General features: G+C 42.3%; 1 protein-coding gene across 5 annotated transcripts in view; it reads right to left on the bottom strand.

Annotated features, from left to right (window-relative positions):
• KIAA0586 (KIAA0586 ortholog) overlaps positions 1-27,039 on the bottom strand; it is a 397,462-nt gene that overhangs the window by 5,488 nt on the left and 364,935 nt on the right. For 4 of the 5 annotated variants that reach the window (XM_033951201.1, XM_033951205.1, XM_033951202.1 and 1 more), the window contains one exon: positions 19,232-19,297. The exons of the other annotated variant lie outside the window; for it this stretch is intronic. In XM_033951201.1, coding sequence (XP_033807092.1) covers positions 19,232-19,297 — 66 coding nt within the window. The remainder of the gene's footprint in view (positions 1-19,231; positions 19,298-27,039) is intronic. 5 annotated transcript variants of the gene reach the window in all.

The raw sequence follows: 27,039 nt of genomic DNA, 5'->3' as shown, positions 1-27,039 counted from the left end.
TGCTTTATTAGAAGCAGTATGTTCTAGATTATACTTTTTTAACTGAAATGTTTCAGTTTTTTTCTGTTGTGAACCGCCTAGAATTTCTGGTGGGGCGGTATACAAGAAAATAAATTATTATTATTATTATATCAAGGGGCCCAATTGATCCTATAGAATATTGGGAAGTTATGAGTTTATTCCTAAATTAAAAGATACAAAAGAATTCACTTCCCATTGGGAAGAGTCTAGTATCACCATATTGGATAGTATTGCTCCAAAACAGCAACTAAAAAAATGTTCTCGCAAATCTATGGGTTAGTTTGATAAATTACTTCATACCATGAAACTTTCTATTAGACGTCTAGAACAAGCTTAGATTAAATCAAGTAAACAATCAGGCAGAGAGATTTGGAGAAAAAGGATTTATATGTATAAGCAATTAATAAAAGATAAATGGAAGGCCTTTTATTCTGCTAACTAATACCAAAGAGCTGTTTAAACTGTTTTCTAATATTTTTTACATCACTCATTACACTCAATCATTACATAATACTCTCCCAACATCTGAAGATCTAGCTCATCAATTTAGTTCTAAAGGCGTCTAAATAGTTTAAGGGCGTCATGTTCTAAATTAAACTAAGGATTCAGACTCACAAATTTTGTCATCCTTAGTAGTTACAAGTTATACAGAATTATATTGGAGTTCCTTCAGTAAACTTGACTGGGATCATTTAAAAAAATTATATAATAAGTACTTAAGTTCATTCTGTTCTTTAGATTTCTGTCCTAGAAACACAATGGCACATAAAGGCCAAACGGCCCAACTAATCTGCCCATCCACAGTACCATTATCTCTTTCTTTCTCCGAGAGATCCCACGTGCCTATCCCAGGCCCTTTTGAATTCAGACACAGTCTCTGTCTCCACCACCTCCTTCTGGGAGACTGTTGCATGCATCTATCACCCTTTCTGTAAAAAAGTATTTCCTTAGATTACTCTGGAGCCTCTTAACTTCATCCTATGCCCTCTCATTGCATATGTCCTCCAGCAGTTATGAAAGTTGCTCCATTGAAATTTCAGTTAGAACTATTTGATTGGCTATCCTATATGCTGGAGATGGGTAAACTTCCATTAAATATGAGGCATATTATAATTACTCCTATACTTAAGAATTCTAAATAGCCTACTTCATTAGTTACAACTACAGATCAAGGCTTGGTGTATCTTCAGCTATTAGACTTTCTGGAGCACTATTCTCTTTTGCATGTGTCACAGTCAGGCTTTCTTCCGTTATATAGCACAGACAGTCCTTGCTTCTATTTTAGACTTTGTATAATTTGTTTAGCGAGGGTACTAGTGCCTTGATAATGCAGTTTGATATGAGTAATGCTTTAGATGTGATATACCATAAAAAGCTATTGGAATATTTGAATGCCATAGGTATCCAAGATAAAGGGCTCCTTTTACAAAGGTGCGCTAGCGTTTTTAGTGCATGCTAGCCAAAAAACTACTGCCTGCTCAAGAGGAGGCGGTAGCGGCTGACTGCGCACTATTCCGCGCGTTATGGCCCTAACGCACCTTCATAAAAGGAGCCCAAAGTTTCAAGGCTTCCTTTCATCCCTTAGTTACAAGGTTCATTTCAATAATGACCACTCTGGTAGTGGAAGCAATTCATGTGGAATGCCTCAGGGCTCTCCACTATCTCCTTTGCTTTTTTTTTTTTTTTTAATAATTTTTATTAGCGAGTGCAACACAGAGTGTACAGAAATCCAACAGTACAAGGACACAAGGCCCAGAAGAGGTACAAAACTGAGTAGTAAATCTAACTGTGCTTGAGTGTGTATGATGGTGTGTTTGTGGAGTGTCTGTTGAGTTTTGTATGGTGTGTTTGTAGTCTGTGCATGTGCAGTACAATTGGAGGGTTTGCTTTTGCTCTTTATATGAAAATTTGCAGAGTGCGACTGGAGTGTATGGCGATATTCCGTTTCTTTATTTCTCCTTTGCTTTTTAATAGAAACACAGAAACATGATGGCAGATAAAAGCCAAATGGACCATCCATTCTGCCCATCTGCAGTAATCATGATCTCTTCCTCTCTCTAAGAGATCCCATGTGCCTATCCCATGTCTTCTTGAATTCAGACACAGTCTCCGTCTCCACCACTTCATCCGGGAGACTGTTACTCCTGAGCCTATCACCTCTTAACTTCATCCTATGCCCTCTCATTCCAGAGCTTCCTTTCAAATGAAAGGGACTCGACTCATGTGTATTTACGACACGTAGGTATTTAAACTTCTCTCTAGAACAATACTAATAATAACAATCTATAAATTAATTACTGCAAAAAATGTTATTAGCCAAGTGGTGGAACTACCCACTGAAAAATCATTTAAGTGAAGAAAAAGCCTCAACTTAATTTCATATGCAGACGGCAACCCAATGAGTTTTTCAGCTGTTCTTAATCTGTATCATGGGCAAAAAACTCCACTACTTCTCAAAATGTAATCTTTCAAAATGGGAACACATTTCACCACTGTGCAGAGGGAACAAGAAAAAGAACCTTAAGGAAGGTTTCACTTATCTTCACAACTGATGTTAAAGACCAGGATCGCGATCCAAAAAACACAACGATCTTCCCACAATCACATTTTCGGCACTGAAGAGAAGACAAGGAACCGGTGTCCAAATTCAACAAGGCTCTTGTTTCACCAACAAGTGGCTGCTTCAGTATCTTTACCCTGTAAACTGTACAGAACTGAGAGGTAGATGTGATACACAAGCATGTTATCCTATTTATTCCTTCAACAACAAAAAAATCCAAACATCCACCCAGCACTACCAACAATCATACATAAAATTGGAGAAAAGACCTCAGTGTCTAATAGGGGTGCCAAAAACAACTTCCCATTTAGACAAACCTATCTCAAAATGCTGAGATTGAGATAGGCAGACACATCCTCGGTCAAAAAACTCCAAGATAGGAGGTGAAGCTGGATAACTTGCGCTCAATTCCCTAATGAAGCTTGTTTGCGAAACAGGGAGCCCTGTTGGAAATTGTGGTGATAGCATGCAAGTGGTGAAGAGTGAATAGCCGTTTTTGCTCATGCTCCACTGTGTGGGTTTTTTCCTGCTTCTACAGCCCAGTACTACGAAGACTACTATGAATTCTTTTCCAATAAGTGTGATGTTATTTTGATATACTTAGATGACAGTTGTAATAAAAAAGGTATTTTTCCACTTATCTTGGAGTTTTTTGACCGAGGATGTGTCTGCCTGTCTCAATCTCAGCATTTTGAGATAGGTTCGTCTTAATGGGAAGTTGTTTTTGGCACCCCTATTAGACACTGAGGTCTTTTCTTCAATTTTGTGTATGATTGTTGGTAGTGCTGGTTGGATGTTTTTTTGTTGAAGACATTATATTGTCATCCTTTCTTGTGTTTGGGAAATTTTTGTAAAAATCCTATTTATTCCACCATTAAAATATTGGTAATGATTCTGGATCAGAATTTAACTATGATGGATCGGGTGGATGCTTTGGTAATTTATGGGGAGACTTCTTTGTATCTAAGACAGCTTTTGAAGCAGTATATGCCTAGTAGAAATCTGAGATCACAATCTGCAATGAAATTATCAATTGATGTATTAGGTGAAACACATTATAGAAAGACGCAAGCAACAGCCATTTTGGCGGTTGGTCCACATTTGTGGAACACTTTGCCAGGGTGCTTAAGATTATGCAGAGAGAAAATGTCATTTAAGAAGCAATTGAAAACGCTTTTATTTGTGAAAGCTTTTTGATAGCTCTGTATAGCATGGTATTTTACGGTTCATTGAGGGTGAACAGTTTTATTAGCATTTGCTAGTTTTACAGAGTATATGTGGAAGTATTATGCTAGTTTTGGCTATTATCTAAAGAAGAATAGGATAGGATGCATATATCATATGGAAATATAGGATAAAATGTATATGTTGTAAGATGTTTGAGTATGCCATGAATATGTATGTTTTCTACTTTAACCCGCTTAGGTAGTAAGCGGGGAAGAAATTTTTAAAATAAAATAAATACTTTTCACATCTCATCTTTCAAATTATTGGTTCAGGTACTGGTTTTAAGCCAATTGGACTATTGCAATATTGTCTATTTGATGGCTTAAAAAAAAAAATCTATGCAGATTGTGCATTGTCCAGAAAGCACAGTTACTTACCGTAACAGGTGTTATCCAGGGACAGCAGGCAGATATTCTTGACTGATGGGTGACGGCACCGACGGAGCCCCGGTACGGACAATTTTAGAGTGATTGCACTCTAAGAACTTGGAAAGTTCTGGCATGCCGCACCGCGCACGCGCGAGTGCCTTCCCGCCCGACAGAGGCGCGCGGTCCCCAGTTATGATAAGCCAGCTAAGAAGCCAACCCGGGGAGGTGGGAGGGACGCAAGAATATCTGCCTGCTGTCCCTGGATAACACCTGTTACGGTAAGTAACTGTGCTTTATCCCAGGACAAGCAGGCAGCATATTCTTGACTGATGGGTGACCTCCAAGCTAACAAAAAGAGGGATGGAGGGAAGGTTGGCCATTAGGAAAACAAATTTTGCAAAACAGATTGGCCGAAGTGTCCATCCCGTCTGGAGAATGCATCCAGACAATAATGAGATGTAAAAGTATGAACTGAGGACCAAGTAGCAGCCTTGCAGATTTCCTCAATAGGAGTGGAACGGAGGAAAGCTACAGATGCTGCCATTGCTCGGACTCTATGGGCCGTGACAGAACCTTCCAGTGTCAGTCCGGTCTGAGCATAACAGAATGAAATGCACGCTGCCAGCCAATTAGACAATGTACGTTTAGAAGCAGGACGTCCCAATTTATTTGGATCAAAGGACAGAAAAAGTTGGGGAACTGATCTGTGGGGTTTTGTACGCTCTAGATAGTAAGCTAGAGCCCTTTTACAATCCAAAGTGTGCAGAGCTTGTTCCCCAGAATGAGAATGAGGTTTTGGAAAGAAAACAGGCAGAACAATGGATTGGTTGAGATGGAATTCAGAGACAACCTTAGGGAGAAACTTTGGATGTGTACGCAGAACCACCTTGTCATGGTGAAAGACCGTAAAAGGTGGATCTGCAACCAGTGCATGAAGCTCACTGACTCTCCTGGCAGAGGTAAGAGCAATAAGGAAAAGTACCTTCCAAGTGAGAAACTTGAAAGGAGCGGTAGCAAAGGTTCAAATGGAGGCTTCATTAAGGCGGAAAGAACCACATTGAGATCCCAGATAACGGGAGGGGCTTTAAGAGGTGGTTTCACATTGAAAAGACCCCGCATGAACCTGGACACCAGCTGAGAGAGAAGTTTTCCATGGACCGGCTCATGAAAAGCAGCAATGGCACTGAGGTGGACTCTGATGGAAGAAGACTTAAGGCCAGAGTCAGACAAAGAAAGCAAATAATCCAACAACGTCTCCACTGCCAGAGAAGTGGGATCAAGATGATGAAGAAGACACCAGGAAGAAAATCTCGTCCACTTCTGATGGTAACATTGCAGAGTGGCTGGTTTCCTGGAGGCATCAATAATGGAACGAACAGGCTGAGATAAAAGAGTATCATGAGAAGTCAGCCCGAGAGATACCAAGCTGTCAGGTGTAGAGACTGGAGGTTGGGATGTAGAAGGGTCTCCTGATGCTGTGTAAGCAGAGAAGGAAACAGAGGAAGAAGAAAAGGTTCCCTGGAACTGAGTTGAAGTAGAAGGGAGAACCAATGTTGCCTGGGCCACCTCGGAGCTATCAGAATCATGGTGGCTCGTTCCCTCTTGAGCTTGAACAAGGTTCTCAACATGAGAGGCAGAGGAGGGAAAGCTTACAGGAACAGATTGGACCAGTCGAGGAGAAATGCATCCGCTGCCAGACAGTGAGGAGAGTAGAGTCTGGAGCAGAATAGGGGCAGCTGGTGATTGTGAGGAGCTGCAAAGAGGTCTATCTGAGGAGTGCCCCATTGAGCGAAGATAGACTGTAGAGTTACAGGATCGAGTGTCCACTCGTGAGGCTGGAGAATTCTGCTGAGCTTGTCCGCTAAGGAATTCTGTTCTCCTTGAATGTAGATAGCTTTCAGGAATAGATGGTGATTTATGGCCCAAGTCCAGATCTTCTGGGCTTCCTGGCATAAGAGGCGAGAGCCTGTCCCACCTTGTTTGTTGATGTAGTACATGGCCACTTGATTGTCTGTGCACAGTAGACGGACCTGAGGAAAGAGAAGATGTTGGAAGGCCTTGAGGGCATAAAACATCGCTCTGAGTTCCAGGAAATTGATGTGATGCTTCTTTTCCTGGGCTGTCCAAAGACCTTGAGTCTGGAACTCGTCCAAATGAGCTCCCCATGCATAAGGAGAGGCGTCGGTGGTGATGACTAGTTGATGAGGAGGTTGATGGAACAGAAGACCTCTGGATAGATTGGAGGATACCAACCACCATTGTAGAGATTGACGAAGAGATGATGTCACAGATATGTGCCGTGAGCAAGGATCCGTCGCTTGGGACCACTGAGTAGCAAGGGTCCATTGAGGAGTGCGCAGGTGAAGACGTACGAGGGGTGTGACATGGACTGTGGATGCCATGTGACCCAAGAGTATCATCATTTGTTTGGCAGAGATGGAATGTTGAGGAAGCACCTGCTGACATAGAGACTGAAGGGTCTGAAGACGGTTGGATGGTAGGAATGCTCTCATGAGGAGCGTGTCCAGTATCGCTCCAATGAATTGAAGTCTTTGAGTGGGAATGAGATGAGACTTGGGTAGATTGATCTCGAATCCCAATATTTGTAGAAAGAGGATGGTTTGGTTGGTGGCCAGGAGAACTGCTTGAGCGGATGTGGCCTTGATTAACCAGTCGTCCAGGTAAGGAAATACCTGAAGGTGGTGAGAGCGTAGAAAAGCGGCTACCACAATAAGACATTTGGTGAACACCCTTGGAGAGGAAGCAAGACCGAAGGGCAGCACCTTGTATTGGTAATGACAATGATTGATCATGAAGCGGAGATACTGTCTTGAGGTTATATTGATCGGTATGTGAGTGTATGCCTCTTTGAGATAGAGGGAGCATAGCCAGTCGCCTTGATTGAGAAGAGGATAAAGAATGGCTAAGGAAAGCATCTTGAATTTTTCCTTTACCAGATGTTTGTTGAGATCGCGAAGATCCAGAATTGGTCTGAGATCTCCTGTTTTTTTGGGTACTAGAAAATAACGGGAGTAGAATCCCTGCCCCTTTTGATCTAGAGGAACTTCTTCTATAGCGTTTAGAAGGAGGAGGGATTGGACTTCCTGGATCAGGAGGGCAGATTGAGGACTGTTTAAAGCAGACTCTTTTGGCAGGCTTTGGGGCGGAAGAGTCTGAAAGTTGAGAGAGTAGCCGTGGCGGATGATGTTGAGGACCCATTGGTCCGAAGTGATAACTTCCCACCGGCTGAGGAACAGAGAGAGACGACCTCCTATAGGTTGAGGCAGGAGAGTAGATATAGGAGTACTGGCTATACTTTGGAGAATTAAGTCAAAAGGGCTGTGCCTTCTGCTGTGGAGGTGGCTTCACAGGCTGCTGTTGCTGCTGCTGTCTGGGAGGCTGATGTTGTTGCTGCCGCTGACGCCTGGGTTGCTGAGCTGTTGCTGGCAATGGGCGAGCTGTGAAGCGGCGTTGATAGGCTGACTGTTGTCTAAAAGGCCTTGTTGGGGGAGGATTTTTCTTATTTTTAAGCAGGGTATCCCAGCGTGTCTCATGAGCCGAGAGCTTTTGAGTGGTCGAGTCCATGGATTCCCCAAAAAGCTCATCCCCTAGGCACGGGGCGTTGGCTAACCGATCTTGATGGTTAACATCAAGCTCGGACACCCGAAGTCAGGCCAGGCGACGCATTGCTACAGACATTGCTGTTGCTCTGGATGTAAGCTCGAAGGTATCGTAAATGGATCTAACCATGAACTTGCGCAGTTGAAACAGACGACAAGCAATGGTGAAAGGATTGTTGTTTACGTTGAGGAAGGTACTTCTCAAATGAAGCCATGGTGGTAAGGAGATGTTTAAGGTAGAAAGAAAAATGAAAAGCATAATTACCAGCTCTATTTGCCAACATTGCATTTTGGTAGAGCCTCTTACCAAATTTATCCATGGCTTTACCCTCTCTGCCAGGAGGTACAGAAGCATATACACTGGCTCCTGTAGATTTTTTAAGGGTAGATTCGACAAGTAAAGATTCGTGTGGAAGTTGAGGTTTGTCGAACCCAGGAATGGGAATTACTTTATATAGAGAGTCTAACTTACGTGGGGCCCCTGGAACCGTTAAGGGAGTCTCTAAATTTTTGTAGAAAGTCTCCCTCAAGATGTCGTGAAGAGGGAGCTTCAAAAATTCCTTTGGAGGTTGGTCAAAGTCAAGGGCATCCAAAAAAGCTTTAGACTTTTTGGACTCAGCCTCCAAAGGAATGGACAAAGAATCACACATATCTTTCAGGAAACTGGAGAAAGATGAAGTGTCATGCCTAGAGGACGGGTCATGTACAGCAGACTCCTCCTCATCTGAGGAACATTCTGCTTCAGAGAGAAAGGGTTCCTCTGAATCTCCCCACAGATCAGGATCCCTGACATGGGGAGAACGGTCCCGAGACTCTGGGGTAGATGGTTCTACATGTCGGGTTTTGCGCACCGATTTACCTGATCTCATCGATACCGAACCAGGCGATGTAATCGGTGGCACCGGTGCCGAAGTCTGCACCGACTGATGTTGAGCTCTCGGCTCCGGTGCAAGGACTGGCATCGATACCGATGAGGTGGAGTGAAACGGTACCGAGGGAGTGGATACCGACAGCACAGGTTGTTCCACTATCGGTACCGGCTCAGTGCGGACCGGCACCGGAAGGTTCGGTGCCAGGATAGCTGGAAGGAGCTGTTGTAATTGCTCCTTAAGCTGTGCCTGGAGAATGGCCGTAATACGGTCATCAAGGGATGGCACCGGTACCGCTTTTTTCTTCTGCGGTACCTGCGGTGCCGCTCGACGCCCCGGAGATGAGGAGCCCGATGTCGAGGGACTCACCTCGATAGGGGCGGAGCGCTTCCGCTGGCGCCTCACAGTCGGCAGGATTGGACTCACTGCACTCGAGACCGGAGGACGCTCCAGCGGGGAAGGCTTCTTAGCCGGCTTACCTGCATGCTGGGACGCCGGTGCGGTGTTGCGCGGCGTCGAAGAAGAGGGTGTCGACTGAACTGGTGCCGAAGTCGGAGTCGATGGAACGGGATCGGACATCTCGGCACCGAACAGTAATCGCTGCTGTATTTGGCGATTTTTCAATGTTCTTTTTTTAAGTGTGGCACAGCGGGTGCAGGTGGAGGCCTGATGCTCAGGACCCAAACACTGTAAGCACCAGTTGTGTGGGTCCGTGAGAGATATGGGCCGAGCACACCGCTGGCACTTTTTAAAACCTGGCTGAGGGGGCATGAAAGTGAAGACGGCTTCAGCCAAATCGAAGGCCGAGGCCTCGATGGTGGCAGAAGGCCCCGCAGGGGAAAAGCCAAATTTGAATAAAAAAAGATTTTTTTTTTTTTTTTTTAACAAAAATCAAAGAAAAAAGAAACAGGCAAAAAGCCAAAAAGGTTTACGCGAGCGGGAAGGCAAGTCAAAAAAATTTTCAACAGCCGTTGAAAAAACGCGTCTTCTTAGCTCCGCGGAAACTAAGAAACTGGGGACCGCGCGCCTCTGTCGGGCGGGAAGGCACTCGCGCGTGCGCGGTGCGGCATGCCAGAACTTTCCAAGTTCTTAGAGTGCAATCACTCTAAAATTGTCCGTACCGGGGCTCCGTCGGTGCCGTCACCCATCAGTCAAGAATATGCTGCCTGTTTGTCCTGGGATAATGCTGATGTTCAACTGATTTTTAATCTGAAAAAGTCTGATCATGTCACCCCTTTTTTTCATGAATTGCATTGGCTGCCTGTTGAAGCTCGTGTGAATTTTAAGTTTGGTTGCATTTGTTATAAGGTACTGTTCGGCCTTGCACCTATCTCGTGGATTCATTCACATTTGTACATTCAAAACACTCTCAACGCACGCATGTTGTACTCACCTTTCCTCCAGTTAAAGGCAGTCAATATAAGAAATATCATCAATGTCTTTTGTCGTTTCAAGCTGCATTATGGGATAAAGATTTGAATTCTCTAATAGTGACTTCTTATTATTATTATCAATATTTTAGGAGACAATTGAAAACATATTTATTTGCAAGATTTTTAGGAAATTAATGTATTATATTCAACTTCTTTTGTGCAGTTCTCTTATTCTATTTTGTACATTTTTATGTTATATTAGTGATTCTAAGCTTGTCCTCTTGGCAGAACTGCACAAAGCAGTCCCCAGCTTCATTCCTCTTCCCTAGGCTGTGCCTACTGACCACTCCTGCATCCTCTCCTTCTCTAACTTTGGCATTGAAGTCGCCCATAATGTAGATGATGTCCTTTCATGGGGTTCTGTCGAGTGCACTTTGGACCTGTGCATAGAAGTCCTTAATGTCCTGCTCTGATGCGTCTGCTGTTAGTGCACAGACTTGGATGATGGTCAAATTCAGAGATTTCTCTCTGATGCAGATGAACATGACCCTATCATTGATGTACTGGGGCTCTGTACAGACCTTGCAAGCCTTTTGTTGGCCACAATGGCAACTCCCTTTCTCCTTTCTGTCTCACTGCCTGAGTAATAAATGGTGTAGTCATCTGAGCTGAAGTCCCCAGATCCAGTCCAGTGTAGTTCCACCCTCTTTCTTTCCATTTCCCTCTTGATAATGTCCAGCTTTCTAATGTTTATCCCTCTCATGTTCCGTGTTCCAGTGGTATATTGTTCTTTGCAGCTCAGGTGGTCCTTTTCATCATGGACTATATCAGCAATTGGGCCCCTATGCGGGTTTCCCCCCTCTCACGTCATCTTTGGCCTGATTACTCTGGGTCCACCTTTGCTCTTCCCCAGTCAAGCATCATATTTGAAGCACATTGATTCTCATCCATAGAATTTCATGGTGAAAGTTTTATGGGGTAGGTCACCAGGTCTTTCCCCAACCCATAGCACTTAGCCACATGACCGTCACAGTTGGTATGTCATGTGTTGCCACCCTCCCGGCATTTTGAGCCCGCCATGGGAAGAGTATTGTTTAATATTTTCTGATCTACCTCACTGTAACCCATAAGTAGAATATCAAGTTGAAATAAAGCCCTGGTCTAGACCTTATTCAAATTATGTGGCAAGTCCTGGATCAAACTATTCATGCAAAAACTATTCCTGCAGAAAAGCCCTCAATCACAACTGATACACTTCTATATGAAAGAATGGACTAGAATTCATCAACAGAGATATGAAAGAATGATCAACAGTTACAGGAAACATTTAATTGAAGTTATTGCTACTCAAGGAAGTGCCACTAATTAATGAAAGACTACTACTTATTGTTGAATCCTTTTGATGAATAAAGCATACCCCTTTAATCTGATTTATTCAACAGTTTGTCTCACCAGGTTTAGATAAGGATTTAAATCATGTTTTGAGTATAAACTGTGCTAAAAATTAAACTTATCCTTGAGGATTCATAAACTTTTTCTCAGCAATGTAATGCAATTCCACTTCTCTATAATTCACAGATAAAAATTAGCAGTTTATACAGGTGCAAATTTATAATCTGAAAATAATCTAGGACAAAACACTAAAAAAACTGAAATAAGCCTAGTGAGCTAAAAAGAAATGTACTACACTGAAACTAAAGGAAGGACTGTTAAAAAAACAAACAAAAAGAGGCAGTACGTGTCTAAAAAGAACATAAATGTACAGGAGAAAGAGTTGCGCAAATACCTACTCGTTAACATTTATGAACATTAGGGATTTATATATTTTTAAAGCATCCTCTATAATAAAACCCTAAGCGCGCATGCGCACTTAGGATGGCGTGTTCCCTGACAGCATGATGTGTCCCTCCATGACGAAATTCCATTTTCGAACACGGAGGCAGGGAACACGCCGGCGACTCCCCCTCCCGCCCTCACTCAATGTCAGAGAAACCGCTGCCGCTGCTGATTCCATAGGTGTTGGAATGGGGGGGAGGGGGAGGCACAGCCGCCCCTGCCGGCACCTACTTCTCATCCTCCTCCCTCTCGCCCGCCGCATTTAGCTTCTTAGAAAAGCGCTGCGCCGTGTTGCCACTGGCCTCGCCGTCTTCTCTCCACTGTGGCCCGCCCTCTGACAACTTCCTTTTTCCGCTAGGGCTGGCCGCAGTGGACAGAAGACGCCGAGGTCAGCAACAGCGTGCCGCAGTGCTTTTCTTTCAAGTTAAACATGGTGGCGGATGAGCAAATGGGAGGGAGGAGCGGGGGAGGAGTAGATGCCGGCAGGGGTGCATTACAGAGTGAGGGAAGCGGGGGAAAGGGAAAAATGGATGTGGAGGAGGCAAGATGGGGAGAGGGAGAGAGATTCAGGAAGGGGACAGAAGGGGGGAGGGAGAGATATAGACAGAGGAAGTAAGAGAGGGAGAGATGGACATGAGGTTCGTGCCGGTGGGCCAGAAGGGGTGCTGCTGGACAGGGGGAGGAGCAGGGAAGAGGTGCTGCTGGACAGGGGAGACGTAAAACAAAGGGAGATGGGCTGCTGCTGGACAAGGGGAGCAAGGAAGGGGTGCTGCTGGAGACGGCAGAGGTAAAAGAAAGGGAGAAGGGCTACTGCTGGACAGGGGGAGCAGGCAAGGGGTGGTGGTGGACAGCCAAGGAAAGAGAGACAGAAAGAAAGAAAGACAAACAGACAGAAAGTGGCCAAGGAGAGAGAGAGAGAAAGAAAGACAGACACACACATCTATTCTAGCACCCGTTAATGTAACAGGCTTAAAGACTAGTTGAATATATTACATCAAGAAACTTTGTAAACTGTTGTGTTCTGTACCTAGCTGAAACACAGGTCAGTACTTTCAAAGCTTTAGCTGGTTAATGAATCTCCAGTCATACCACTACTCCAATGATGTCATTGTTTCAACAGCTGTTTTCAGGTTTACAAAAAAGAAAATCACCACTCTCAGGGGTTTACAAGCCATTTCGTCCAGTGTCAATTGTTTGAAGCTGAATTGATGACAGACTATACAAAACTTCAATTCTTTCAAACACATGATCTAATAAAGTTTGCAGATGCACACATGATTTAATAAATTCTGAAGATGTAATTTTGTATTTGATAAAATATTCCAAAGAGGCAGAAAAAAGATTGAAATGATGCAATCTGTAATGCCAATAGTAGTTTCTAAATGCAGATCTCTTAGACTGAGTTCACAGAAAATGTGTATGTAATAAGCTGTTGGATAGATTCAGTCTGATTATTCAACCAGGTTTTTCAGTATAATTAAACACCTGAAAATGTAATAGATTAAAGCAACATGCGAAACACACTACTGAGTCTGTGACTTGTGCATTGTACACATTCAAACATCTGCCCAAAATAATAATAGGTAAGGCTGTCACCCTTTCATAAATACATGTTAAAAAAGATTTTTATTTATTTGTTTACAATATTTCTATTCCACAATATTAGTTAGTTTCTAGTTAACTATGTATGTACAGCTACACATACATACTTAACAAGACATAACAATACAGTCTATACCTTTCAAAAATCAGAGTATGCTGGTCCTAGTGACACTGATTATTATGTTTATTAAAAGTTTTAACCGCACTTCGATTTACTAACAACATGGTGTACAAAATATATAAAAAACAAGAAATGACAAGAACGCCATTTAAAATAGGAAAGCAAAGAAAAGACAAAGCAAAAAAAAATTAAATCCAAGTAATCTATAAATCTACTAAAAACAAAACAATTTTTGTTTAAATCTTGTTTAAATAGTTGCCACTCCAGAAGCACCTCTTACTCTCCTCCCCAATTCCAGTAACACTCCCCATCTTACCCCTCCCAGATCCAGAAGCACCTCTTCCTCTCACTTCCCAACCCAGGTCCAGCAGCACTCCTCCCAAATCCTCACCCCCAGATCCAGCAGCACCTTGCCCTCTCACCTCCCTCTTCCACTTCAGCAGTACCTTTCACTCTACTTCCCAATTCCAGCAGCACCTCTTCCTCTCATCCTGCCCCCGGGGCCAGTAGTACCCCTCCATGCCATACTGGGACAAACCAGATCACAAGTACTTGACCAGGCCAGCAGTGCAGCACCTCTCCCTCTCTTACTCCCAGTCCAAAGCAAGTAACATGCTTCTCTCTCATCTCCTCCTTCCTCTATCTAGCAACCACCTTCTCTGGTCCAGCACCCCTCCCTCTCCTGCTCCCAGGGCCAGTAGCACCCATCCCTCTCATGTTCCCAAGGCCAGCAGCACCCTCTGGCCTATCTCATCCCTACCACAATTCTGCAGCACCTCTTTCTATTCCTCTCTTTGAAGTAAAGCCAGTTACCTGACTTGCTGCTTATGGCAGTAGCCCAGAAATTGATACAAGTGCTGTGCCTCCAGGGAAACAGGAAGTTGTATCAATGAGGCGGGGTAGAGCCTAGCCAGAGACCCAAGACTGCCTGTCTAAATCGCTGGGCAACGATTTAGGTAAATTAGGACAAAGAGGATAGAATAGGAGAGATGGTGCTGACACAGGGGGAGAAGGAAGGAGGGCAAAAGACATCCAACATTTGAAACAGTTGTGCTTCTCAGTGCCATGTACTCCTTGTTAGTGGTTCACATACCCTCTGGGGTACATACAACTTGTGTTGTGAACCTCTGCTCTACAAGCTATAGTTACAATCCTACAAGTTCATAGATTTCAGGCCACTTAGGGTTAATCTTGGCATGACTGCACAGTAATTATGTTGCAAAATTGTTGTTAGGTTCATGAGAGCCCAAAGGCATTGTCTGCTCTACTGTTATCACTGGAGGCTCATTAGGGGTAGGGAGGTGGAGTGTATGCATTCAGGTGTATATATCTATTTCTTTATCTATCTATCTATATACACACACAGTGGTGTAGTAGGGATGGGGAGGCGGACCACCCTGGACGCCATCTTGGGGGAGGCGCCAGCACCTCTCCTCCTCTTGACATCTCCCGGTCTTTCCCCACCATATGCGTATGCTTTCCCTTCTCTCCCCCCACCCCCAACTTCACTGGAATGAGCAGCACCCCCAGCTAGCTGCTCACGCCAGCCTCTCCCTCTGAAGTCACTTCCTGCATTTACCTGGAAGTAAAAAAACTGAATATTTTTTCACTTTTTGCTGTTTACTAGATTTTCTCTCAATAAACAAACAATCCCATATGGTACAAATAGAGTCTGCTTTCTGGGATGCATGCTCATGCATTTGTCCAAGCAGAAGGGTGGATACCCCCCCCCCAAAAAAAAAAAAAACAACACACAAACCCCCCCCCCACAAACACCTTGCCTTGGCCCCTCTGGCATAGTCCTGAAATGTTGGTGTGCATAGGTCAAACACAAAAAGTTACTAGACTGAGGAGGGGAAAGAACGACACAGCAGACAAATGTGCACAGAGATACTGACTGATCTCATAAGCCTTCTTTTTGTCCTTGAGAAAGCAAAGGTGCTGAATGCCTATTTTACAAAGTTGTAACTTAAACACAAATAGTCATTTACTCCTATAGAACAAAAAAGTTACAGCATCTGTAAAAACAATCCGAAAGCTTGTTCTCTTCCGAGCCGCAGCTAGTTAGACAGAAAAGATTGCTTCTTCTCTTGCCAGATTCCAACTGCTTCACTCTGCTTCATACCGACTTCAAAGCATAAACCCTTTTCTGTCCCCTAAAATAAACTATACTCAGAAGGAATTTTCTCAAGTGCTGCCTTCACATTCTGAATGTAGCACCTGCAGGCCTTTCATTCTATGTCTGATAATCTCCAGAGAGGAAATTACATCTTTTAAAAATCTTTTTGCTCTTTTTTTTGTGTGTGTGTAGAAGCTGCAACAATAGTTTCACATTTGGATAGTGTTAAATTGTCATTAATACACACACATTCCTTAGTATCACAAGTTTCCATCAGTTTAGCTTTAGCAGTCCCAAAAGTACTTATTTTATAAGAAAACATAGGTACTTAAATATCTTTGGATTTGATATACTACCTTTCTGTGGTACAACCAAGGTGGGAACCAAACGCAGTGGGAATGACTACAAAGGATGAATCAAGTGATACAACACTGAAAAACCTTTACTGTGAAGATAATGACAATGGACTCGACATGGGCCGTGTTTTGGTGAGAGTGCCTTCATCAGAAGTCCTCAAAACAATATGCAGTTTCCTTAGGGTATATTAAGGGGGATGGTTTCAAACACAAGGAACATTAGTCTGTCTCAAAAGCAGCAGTGGGAATTGTTTATTGGAAGCTTCTATACTGCTACTAATGACTGGGGAGTCAATTCAGAGAGGTTTGCATGAGTTCAGTAATGGTGTTATAATACATGAGCTACAATATATGAGCTTTAGTATTGGTTTTACAATACAGAGTTACAGTGTTTATGTGATAGTTATCGGTACCTGAGCCTCAGCTGGCATTCATTTTTGTTTTTGGTGCTTTTGAGCATCATGATATGATGCATTTATAGTTCTGTTATCATATACTCAACTTTCTTTGTATTATTTGTGAGTTCACCCTTTTGTGTTCCAAGTGGGCAGTAGCCTGTTTCCTCCATGCTGCTACTCCCCCTAAATGTTTCTTTACTTGTAAAAGTGTTCTGTGAAAAGTATAGTCTTTATTTCTTTCTTGAACTTTCTGGTGTCCTTTTCTAGTTTTAATTCCTTTCACCATATTGGGGCCATCACTGAGAATATTCTTTTCTTGACGCTTTTGTATTTGATGTCTCTGAAGGAGGGTATTTTCAGTAGGTATTCTAGGCTCAAGCGCAGGAATGGCACTCGTCTGCTTCGATTTTCCCAGCAGAAATCTTGCTGCTACATTTTGTACTATTTGGATCTGCCTGATCATGTACTTTGGAACGCCCAACAAGATTGCATTGCAGTAGTCAAAGATTGAGAGTACCAGGGATATTACTATGTTGGACAATTCTTGATGGTTAGGTAGGGTTTCAATCCTCTGACCCAGTAGAGTTTGCCATTAGAGTTTTTCACGGTGCGTTGGATGTGTATTGTCATGTTTAGGTTTGGGTTTAGCCATAGTCCTAAGTTTCTCACTCCCTCTGTGGATGATTTTATGGTATTTCTGTTCAGAATTAGTTGGTAATTTGGGCAGTCCCCCCCCCCCAATTTGTTAATTAGAACTAGTTCAGTTTTTACCTTGTTGGCTACTAGTCCATTTGAATGTTTGGTGATTTTATTGTCAGCTCCAATTTCTGCTTCTTTTTTCATCTGTGATCTTTGCTCATTTGCCATTTCTTTTCTCTCCTCTTTATCTTCTTCACTCCTTCCCCTATATTCATCTTTGACTGATCTTTCATGCTCAGCTTTCTTCCAGTTATTTTTCTGCCTCTCAATCAACTCAAATGTTCTCTCTCTTTCTCACATATCCAGTCTTCAATCTTTCTCTTTTTATTGCTTCTATAGCTTTCCATTTATCTGACACACACGTCAGACAGCTCACTCTTTTTCGCTCACTGTCTTCCCTTTCCCGGTGTCCAGCAATTTCCTTATCATCCTTTTCCACCACTCCATGGTGGCTGAATCTGCTCTCAAAAGAGCCAGAAGTTCAAGAAGGGACCTAAATACCATTTAACAAAAAATTCAGGGGCTGCTGGATAGTAGGGAGCCTCCTTCATTCAGACCAGCAATTAAAAGAAGGTGTTACTCACCCCAACCTGGGCATAATGCAGCAGAAAGAAAATAGCAGTGCAGGGCCTTATAGCCCATGAGGGCATCTGCTGTCCCCCTCCCCTGTCAAAGTAGACAGGACCAAAAACCCCTTAGTACATGTGTGGGTTCTGTGGCTGCATGCTGTGATATTGTGTTTTTGCTATAGGCTTCAGGACAGCAATGTGGAAAGTGATGTGAGGAGAAATGATGAATAAGGAGCAGGTGGAAGGCACTTAGTAGAAATGCTGGACATGGGAGAAGTAGATCAGGGACATACTGGGCATGGGTGAGGTGGAAGGTGAGACTGGATACATACTGGACACAGAGAAGATTGTGGGAGATGCTGGACATGGGAAAAGTGGAAGGGGAGATGCTGGGAAGGAACTGGATTTAATTCCAACTGCATCTCCTTGTGACTCTGGGCAAGTCACTTAACCTTCCATTGCCCCAGGTACAAAATAAATATACAATATGTAAACTGCTTTGATTGCAACCTCAGAAAGGCAGTATATCATATCCCATCCCATACCCTTTCTCTTTCCTGTAGTATTTGATAGTGGTAATCAGGAATAATTTGGGTCACTGCAGCCTTTATCAAAACCTCTACAATAGAATATTTTATGTTCAGCTTTTTGCCAGTATCTTTTGAAGATACCATACTCTAAACAATGTGTTCTTAACTATTGGTTGCACCCAAGGTTTTGTTTAAAAGCTGCTCTATCTCCTTTTAGCACGTTAGTACCAGCAGTTTGGTTCCACCCAGGTTAAAATAGATTACATCCTTTCATAAGAGTCTCCCTTATCCACAAAATACTGCTAGTCTTTAACAAACTGAAATTCTATTTTCCTGCACTGTCTCATCTATGCATTGAGACTTCAGAGCACTGCCTGCTTCTGAAGGTCCTGCATATGAAACAAGGAGTATTTCTGAGAAGGTTTCCTAAAGGTACTAATTTCAACTTTATAACTAAAAAACGTTTACAATTTGGCTTCCAGGACCTCCTTCCCACACTTTTTTTAAGCTGTCTGTATCTCACATGTACCATGACAACCAGCCCCTTCTAACACTGTCTAAAATTCCACAAAAATGATACATGAGGTTTACCAACTTCGCACCAGGCAAGTTACCAAGTTATCTTCACAGTCACTAATGATCAAATCACTAACTATAACTGTGAGTGTGGCATACTGGTTAGAGTTACAGCCTCAGTACCCTGAGGTTGGCGGGTTCAAAACCCCACGTTGCTCCCTTTGACCCTGGGCAAGTCACTTAATCCTCCACTGCCCCAGGTACATTAGATAGATTGTGAGACCGTCTATTGAATGTTAAATATACAGAAATGATAAATAGTAGTAGCAGCCCACCGGGACAGATAGGGAAAATGCTTGAAGTACCTGTATGTAAACCGCTTTGTACAAAAAGGCAGTATACAGATCCCAATTAATCCCTTGTAGTTAAAGAAATATTCTGTCTTACCTGAGAGTAATGAATTAAGGTATGCACTGGGTTCAATGACTGTTCGATCCAAGTCCTCTTGTGAACCTGAATGATATTAATTATGAGCTTAATCATTCTCTTAATTAAACTTCTCCAAGTTTAACATATGTAAAAAACCAAAATACTTAAGGACATAAGAAGTGCCATACTGGCTCAGATCAAAGGTCAATCAAGTTGTACTTCCCAAGTATCTGGCAGGATCCCAAGGAGTAACTTCTCCTTTATATCTTGAAACTTCAGTCAGAAGCATCCCTTTTCCAACCCCTCTCTCAAAACTTTGTGCCACAGCCAATTCTCTTTTATGAAGTCATTATTTTGGGTTGCAGGATCAGGATTCCTTGGGTGTAACAGTCACCAATATGGAAATGGTCTTATGCAGCTGTGATTCTGATTCAAGCAATAAGACCATCTCATTTCATGAATTAGATCTTTGTTTAGTGGAAAACTTGCAGTTAGAATGGGAATAACTGGAAAGCTGGCTCTCTTACTGTTGCTCCCCTCTGCTGACATGAGAAGTTATGGTAACAGTACCTTGCATTGTACAATGTTTCAACCAAGAAAAATATAACTCAAGAAGGGAAAGCAAATATATGAGTACAATAGTGAAAATATGCTTTTAAGGAAGGGATTCATTTTTCATGTTGTGGTGTTAAATAAACATACTTCAAAATTAACCAGATCTTAAAAACATTGAAAATCACATTACTGCTATGCAACGTGGTTAGAAAGCAAACTAAGGCTTCCAATTTTTTTTTTCATAACCTAGTCCCATTCACTAGATGCCTAAAAGGGTTGGTGTTTCCTTCTAACAGACTAGTTTAAGCAAGCATACTAGAGTTTCCAAGTGAAAAAAAAGTAGTTGAATATTCCAAAACAGTTTATCCCTGTACTGTGATTACACCCTTGATCTTTTGAGGTATTTTAATATCCCATACTGGAGTTAGAAAACATAAGAATAGCCTTACTGGGTCAGACCAATGGTCCATCAAGCCCAGTAGCCCATTCTCATGGTGGCCAATCCAGGTCACTAGTACCTGGCCAAAACCCAAGGAGTAGCAATATTCCATGCTACCGATACAGGGCAAGCAGTGGCTTCCCCCATGTCTTTCTCAATAACAGACTATGGACTTTTCCTCCAGGAACTTGTCCAACCCTTTCTTAAAATCAGCTATGCAACAATGGATAATCACAGGGGGGCTTGATATACTGACCTTCTTGACAGACAAATCAGAGTGGTTTAATAAAAGTCACTATAAAATAGGGAGAGTAAGTTGCTAAGAAAGATCAGATTTCAGAAAGAAAGATAAAAATATCTCCAGTAGCAGCCATTATGAACTCACCCATGCTAGGTTACCAGATGCAAGGGTCCACCTTGGGGGTTAGCACCCAAGAAAAGGATCTGGGTGTCATTTACAATACAATGATACCTTCCAGCCAAAAAAGCAAAAAAAATGCAAGGAATTATTTAAAAAGGGATGGTTAACAAGACTAAGAATGTTATAATGCCTCTGTATCGCTCCATGGTACGACCTCATCTAGAGTACTGCATTCAATTCTGGTCTCCTTATTTCAAAAAAGATATAGTGGCACTAGAAAAGGTTCAAAGAACGACCAAGATGATAAAGAGGATAGAACTCCTCTCATATGAGGATAAAATAAAAAGGTTAGGGCTCTTCAGCTTGGAAAAGAGACAGCTGAGGGGAGATATGATTGAAGGCTACAAAATCCTGAGTGGGGTAGAACGGGTTCAAGTGGATTAATTTTTCACTCCATTATAAATTACAAAGACTAGTGGACACTTGATGAAGTTACAAGGAAATACTTTTAAAACCAATAGGATGAAATTTTTTTTTCACTCAGAGAATAGTCAAGCTCTGGAATGCATTGCCAGAGGTTGTGGTAAGATTGGATAGCATAACTGGTTTTAAGAAGGGTTTGGACAATTTCCTGGAGGAAAAGTCCATAGTCTGTTATTGAGAAAGACATGGGGCAAGTCACTGCTTGCCCTGGATTGGTAGCATGGAATATTGCTACTCTTTGGGTTTTGGCCAGGTACTAGTGACCTGGATTGGCCACTGTGAGAATGAGCTACTGGGCTTGATGGACCATTGGTCTGACCCAGTAAGGCTATTCTTATGTTCTTAGCATGCGACTATTTTTCAAAATTACCAACTAAGCACTTACCAGCACCCAGTGGCGTAGTAAGGCTATTCTTATGTTCTTATGACCTTGCAGAACTATACTCCAGGAAAGCCAAAGAGAAGTTTAAATTTCTTGAAATTAGTTTCCTAAGATACATCAGCAAAGCATTCTAAAAGGTCAGTGCAAGAAAAAAATAAAGCTGAATGTTTAGTAGAGCCATAATATGATTTTGCTCTTGTGAGCATCTAGTGGTAACATATGGAATTAGGAGACCAAATCAAAGTAGTAACAAGGAAAACCTGTGTGGTCATCATAAGAACTCTGAACTTGACTGGGAGCCAATGTGCTTCTTTAACCCCACAGAAACAACATGTGTCTTCTATGGCTCTTATGGGAGATCTGCATCTCCAAATGCCTGCTCTCGTTCAACATCAAGTTACATAAAGCAGCCGTTCACCATCTACCAATTAAAGGGTTAAGGAGGGGTGTAAGTCCAACTTTGGACGTTTCCCGCTAAATGTTCAAAATCAGAAGCACATAAACATCCATTTTCGAAAGCCAAACTGCTAGATGTCCCCAAAAAATATTATATATATATATTTTTTATTTTTTTTTTAAATCATCTACTTGGACTTCTAGGCCAACAGGATTTACAACCCTTAGGACACCTACCTTTATACCCCATTTTTGACCAAAGAAACGTCCAAGTTGAAAACATCCAAATCCATACTATTTGGACATGGAAGTGGCCATCATTGTGATGGAAAGGCCATACAGACATGCTAACAGAGCAGTTGGACACCTTAGCCCTCATGGCTGCAGGTGGCACCTATACGGCAGTAGAGTAGGGTTTGGGTGGGTTTTAGTGGGCCCAAACTTTCCACAATAAATGTAGTGGTTATAGTGGTTTATGGGCCTGGATCTTCCTCTCTATGGTTCACTAGTCCATCCAAAAATAACACACCATAAAAATATAGAACACAGTAAAAATTATGTGGTATAGACCTGATATGGGCTGTGTTTCGGTCATATAAGACCTTATTCTGGGGTCTGGTACTTCTATAAATCACAAATTAAGATTGCAAAAATGAGCAAACCAAGATGCTGTGTACTCGAAGGATGATTTCTCTATCACATGAATAGTGCATTAAGCACAGGTGAATGTTTGAAGCGAATAGAGCAAAAAAACTGGTGTCCAAAGCAATGCTAATGGTCACGAGTAAGGTCTGTAGGGATATGTAGTAATCCAGCTTTTTAAATTTTTCCAAGAAGTGTATTGATGACCATTCTATCATTCTCTCTTCAAGAAACTCCCCAACCCCAATATGTCCTGTCCATCTGTCCAAATTAGATTGTAAGCTCTTGAGAGCAGGGACCGTCTTTATATGTTAAATGTACAGTTCTATAGAAATGATAAACAGTAGTAGTAATAGCTCTGGGCTCACTGCAATATTTATAATGCTGTCTTTTCCTATGAAAAGACAGCATTGTACATAATGTTCTGAAATGGTGGATTTATTCTATATGTCCTGAGTGATTTTTATAGGGTTCTGTATTAATTCATAATATATTTGCTAATGGAGAGTGATTATGTGGCTATTAATGAAGAATCAGACTCCCTTTGTGGTGACTTCTTTGGGGAAATGTCCTAAATTCTTTTCCACCTACTCCTGCATGAAGAAGGGTTAACAGTGACAGTATTGGTCAGGAGTCGGTATGTTTTATATTAAAGTTCCAGACTACATAATTTAACCTAAACAGTTTTTGTTAATTATAATCAATCTCAAGTAAAATGGTGTGGTGGCCATGTTAGTTCACTTTTCAAGGTAATATATAGAAATAAAACAAAAAAACAAAGGAAATAAGGTAAAACTATTTCCTTTGATTTTTGTTTTATTTTATGTATTACCTTGTTAATCATAACCAATATTTTGTTTCTAGTGTGTGTGTGTGTGTGGGGGGGGTTGTATCTCATCCCTCACTTCAGGCAGCAGACTGTCTTAAGCTGCTGCTGGCAGTTAAGTGCTACCAGTGGAGGGGGCTTTAAAAAAAAAAAAAGTTATACCTGGAGGGACTGCTGCTTCTAGGGATGGAGGGTTAGAAAATAGTTCTTCCTGTTTGAGGCATGGAGGGGAATTCAAAAAAAGTGTTCTCTGGGATATGTGGAGGGAGGGGGAAAAGATAAAGTGCTGTTTGAAAACACGTGATCTATTTCTTTTTCTGTTCAATGACCAGGAACATCAGAAGGGAGTGTTCTAGAATCCTGCATTAGATCCTGCCATGGTCCTCATAATCTAATCATTTTAGGCTCTTTAATGCTGTCTATTTTAAAGTACAGTGGTACCTTGGTTTACGAGCATAATCCGTTCCAGGATCATGCACGTAATCCAAAATGCTTGTTTTGCAAAGCAAAGTTCCCCATAGACTTTAATGCAAACTCAGAAGATTCGTTCCACAACCGAAGTTTGCAATGGTGCAGGGGTGAGTACCTGCCTGCGGGTGCTTCACAGCGATTCGAAAGTGGTGCCTTCCTTGCCTCGGGGTCCCCATGCGGCTGCCCTCCTGCTTCGGCGATGCCTCTGCCGTCCGTCAGCGCTCTCCCGGCTCCCATCTAAATCGGCCGCCATCCTGAATGAGCATGCGCGACTTCACCTCTCTCCTCTCCTAAGTCAGCCGCTGCCCCGACAACACGCTCACCACGTACAAGCACGCAGGAACTCCCATAACCCAGACTGTGTGGAATACTGTAGGTTCATTTTACTAACAAAGTTTTGCAACCAAATGAGCACTGCTTTTTCTACTAGCTTTTCTAGATAGGGTAGATTGGATAGAAACCTATAATTACCAGGCACAGAACAATCTAGGTTTCTTCTTTTTTTTTGTTTTTAAATGGATTTCACCACTACAATCGTCTATAAAGAAGGAAGGGCACTAGTGGTAACCTGAATTTACCATGGTGAGTAAATAGGGAGAAGATCCTAGAGAAGATTTCTTTTAAGAGCTTCAAGGGGATAGAATCAAGGACTGAGTTAGTAGGGCTTAATTTTGTATAAAGCAGATCTAGAAAAAAGGAAGTAACTGGGTTAAACATACAACTTTTTCCTTTTAATATAGCACCATTGAAACACAATACCACTGAAATATAAGTGTCTAGCAAAGAAAGCCATTTTACAGTCTAACACACTTAGTTATAACCTTTGTAATAATATTTTTCATGGAAATTTATTACAATTGATAAATCATGTGACTGTATACATACACACACATCACTGATTATACAGTTCAACAAGCCTGCTGGAGAAATTAACCAAACATCTATATAACATTATAATAGCATTACCACATGTCGGGGACTTAGAATTTATTCAACCATGATAGCCTGCTTTTTTAAAACATTAAAGGATTTAGAGTAAAATCTTCTAAATTACAATTCAACCAAACATCAATGATATACAGGTGTTCCTGCCTTCATCTTAGTTTATAAGTATCAATTTCCCTTGCTTTTGCAATCGCTACACAAGAAGAACTTCAATATACAGTGGTACCTTGTTTTGCGAGCATAATTCGTTCCAGAAGCATGCTCGTAATCCAAAGCGCTCGTATATCAAAGCGAATTTCCCCATAGGAATTCATGGAAACTCAGACGATTCGTTCCACATCCCAAAATCTGGCTGGTGAGAGGGAGAAGTTGTACGCGTAAGATGTGATACTACAGTTCTTTAACCAGAGAAAGAGAGAGACGGAGCAGTGGCAGAAGAGCGCCATGAGTAGCCACTGCTCTCAGAAATCCGTGAGGGGGGAGGGCAACTCACTCACCCCAAAGTGACACCAGAGTTCCCTGCTCTTCTTTGCTACAGGCTATTAGGGGTTTCTGTAGGGGGGAAAGGGCTTGCGTGTTGAGCACGTATGCGCTCGTTTAATGAGCTAAAAATTAAGAAATTGTTTTGCTCGTCTTGCAAAACACTTGCAAACTGCATTGCTCGCTATCCAAGGTTTGACTGTACTGTGATTAGCTGCAAGTTGAATATGTTGAAACTTCCACTATTATGCTATACATCCTTTATGGATGAGCAATTACATTTGTGACCTACTGAATGAAAAGGTGCCAAAAGTGGGGTTACAAATAACAGAGAAAGAATATAAAAGTTTGGAGGAGCAACTTTCATTTTTGAAAGTTTTGTGTTCTATAGGGTCAGTAAAGGTCTTAGATACATGATGGCAGAAATAGCCCATCCAGTCTGCCCAACCACAGTAACCATGATCTCTTCCTCTCTCTAAGAGATTCCATGTGCCTATCCCAAGCTTTCTTGAATTCAGACACAGTCTCTGTCTCCAGCACCTCTTCCGAGAGACTGTTCCACACATCTACCACCCTTTCTGTAAAATAAGTATTTCCTCAGATTACTCCTGAACTTATCACCTAACTTCATCCTATGTCCTCTCATTCCAGAGCTTCCTTTCAAATGAGAGAGACTCAACTCATGTGCATTTATGCCACGTAGGTATTTAAACATCTCTATCATATCTCCCCTCTCCTACCTTTCCTCCAAAGTATACAGATTAAAATCTTTAAGTCTGTCCCCATACACCTTATGAAGACAACCACACACCATTTTAGTAGCCCTCCTCTGGACCAATTCCATCCTTTTTATATCTTTTTGAAGGTGTGGCCTCCAGAATTGTACACAATATTCTAAATGAGGTCTCATCAAAGTCATAAGAACATAAGAATTACCGCTGTTGTGTCAGACCAGTGGTCCATCGTGCCCAGCAGTCCACTCACGCGGCGGCCCTTGGTCAAACACCAGCACCCTGAGACTAGCCCTACCTGCGTACGTTCTGATTCAGCAGGAACTTGTCTAACTTTGTCTTAAATCCCAGGAGGGTGTTTTCCCCTACGACAAACTCCGGAAGAGCGTTCCAGTTTTTTTACCACTCTCTGAGTGAAGAAGAACTTCCTTACGTTCGTATGGAATCTATCCCCTTTCAATTTTAGAGAGTGCCCTGTCTTTCTCCCTACCTTGGAGAGGGTGAACAACCTGTCCTTATCTATTAAGTCTATTCCCTTCAGTACCTTGAATGTTTCGATCATGTCCCCTCTCAATCTCCTCTGTTCGAGGGAGAAAAGGCCCAGTTTCTCTAATCTTTCGCTGTATGGCAACTCCTCCAGCCCCTTAACCATCCTAGTCGCTCTTCTCTGGACCCTTTCGAGTAGTACCGTGTCCTTCTTCATGTACGGCGACCAATGCTGGACGCAGTACTCCAGGTGAGGACGCACCATGGCCTGACATGATAACCTTCTCCGATCTGTTCGTGATCCCCTTCTTTATCATTCCTAGCATTCTGTTTGCCCTTTTTGCCACCGCCGCATGGACGGCTTCATCAACTTGTCAATCATAACTCCCAAGTCTCTTTCCTGGGAGGTCTCTCCAAGTACCGTCCCGGACATCCTGTATTCGTGCATGAGATTTCTGTTACCTACATGCATCACTTTACACTTAGCCACGTTGAACCTCATCTGCCATGTTGATGCACATTCCTTGAGCCTGATTATGTCATGTTGCAAATCTTCGCAATTCTCCCTGTGTCTTTACTACTCTGAATAACTTCATATCGTCCGCAAATTTAATCACCTCACTCATCAT

This window comes from Geotrypetes seraphini, chromosome 7, assembly GCF_902459505.1.
Source record: "Geotrypetes seraphini chromosome 7, aGeoSer1.1, whole genome shotgun sequence".
Taxonomy (NCBI): domain Eukaryota; kingdom Metazoa; phylum Chordata; class Amphibia; order Gymnophiona; family Dermophiidae; genus Geotrypetes; species Geotrypetes seraphini.
Note: the sequence above shows the minus strand (reverse complement) of the source record. Positions and strands in the feature narration are given on the sequence as shown.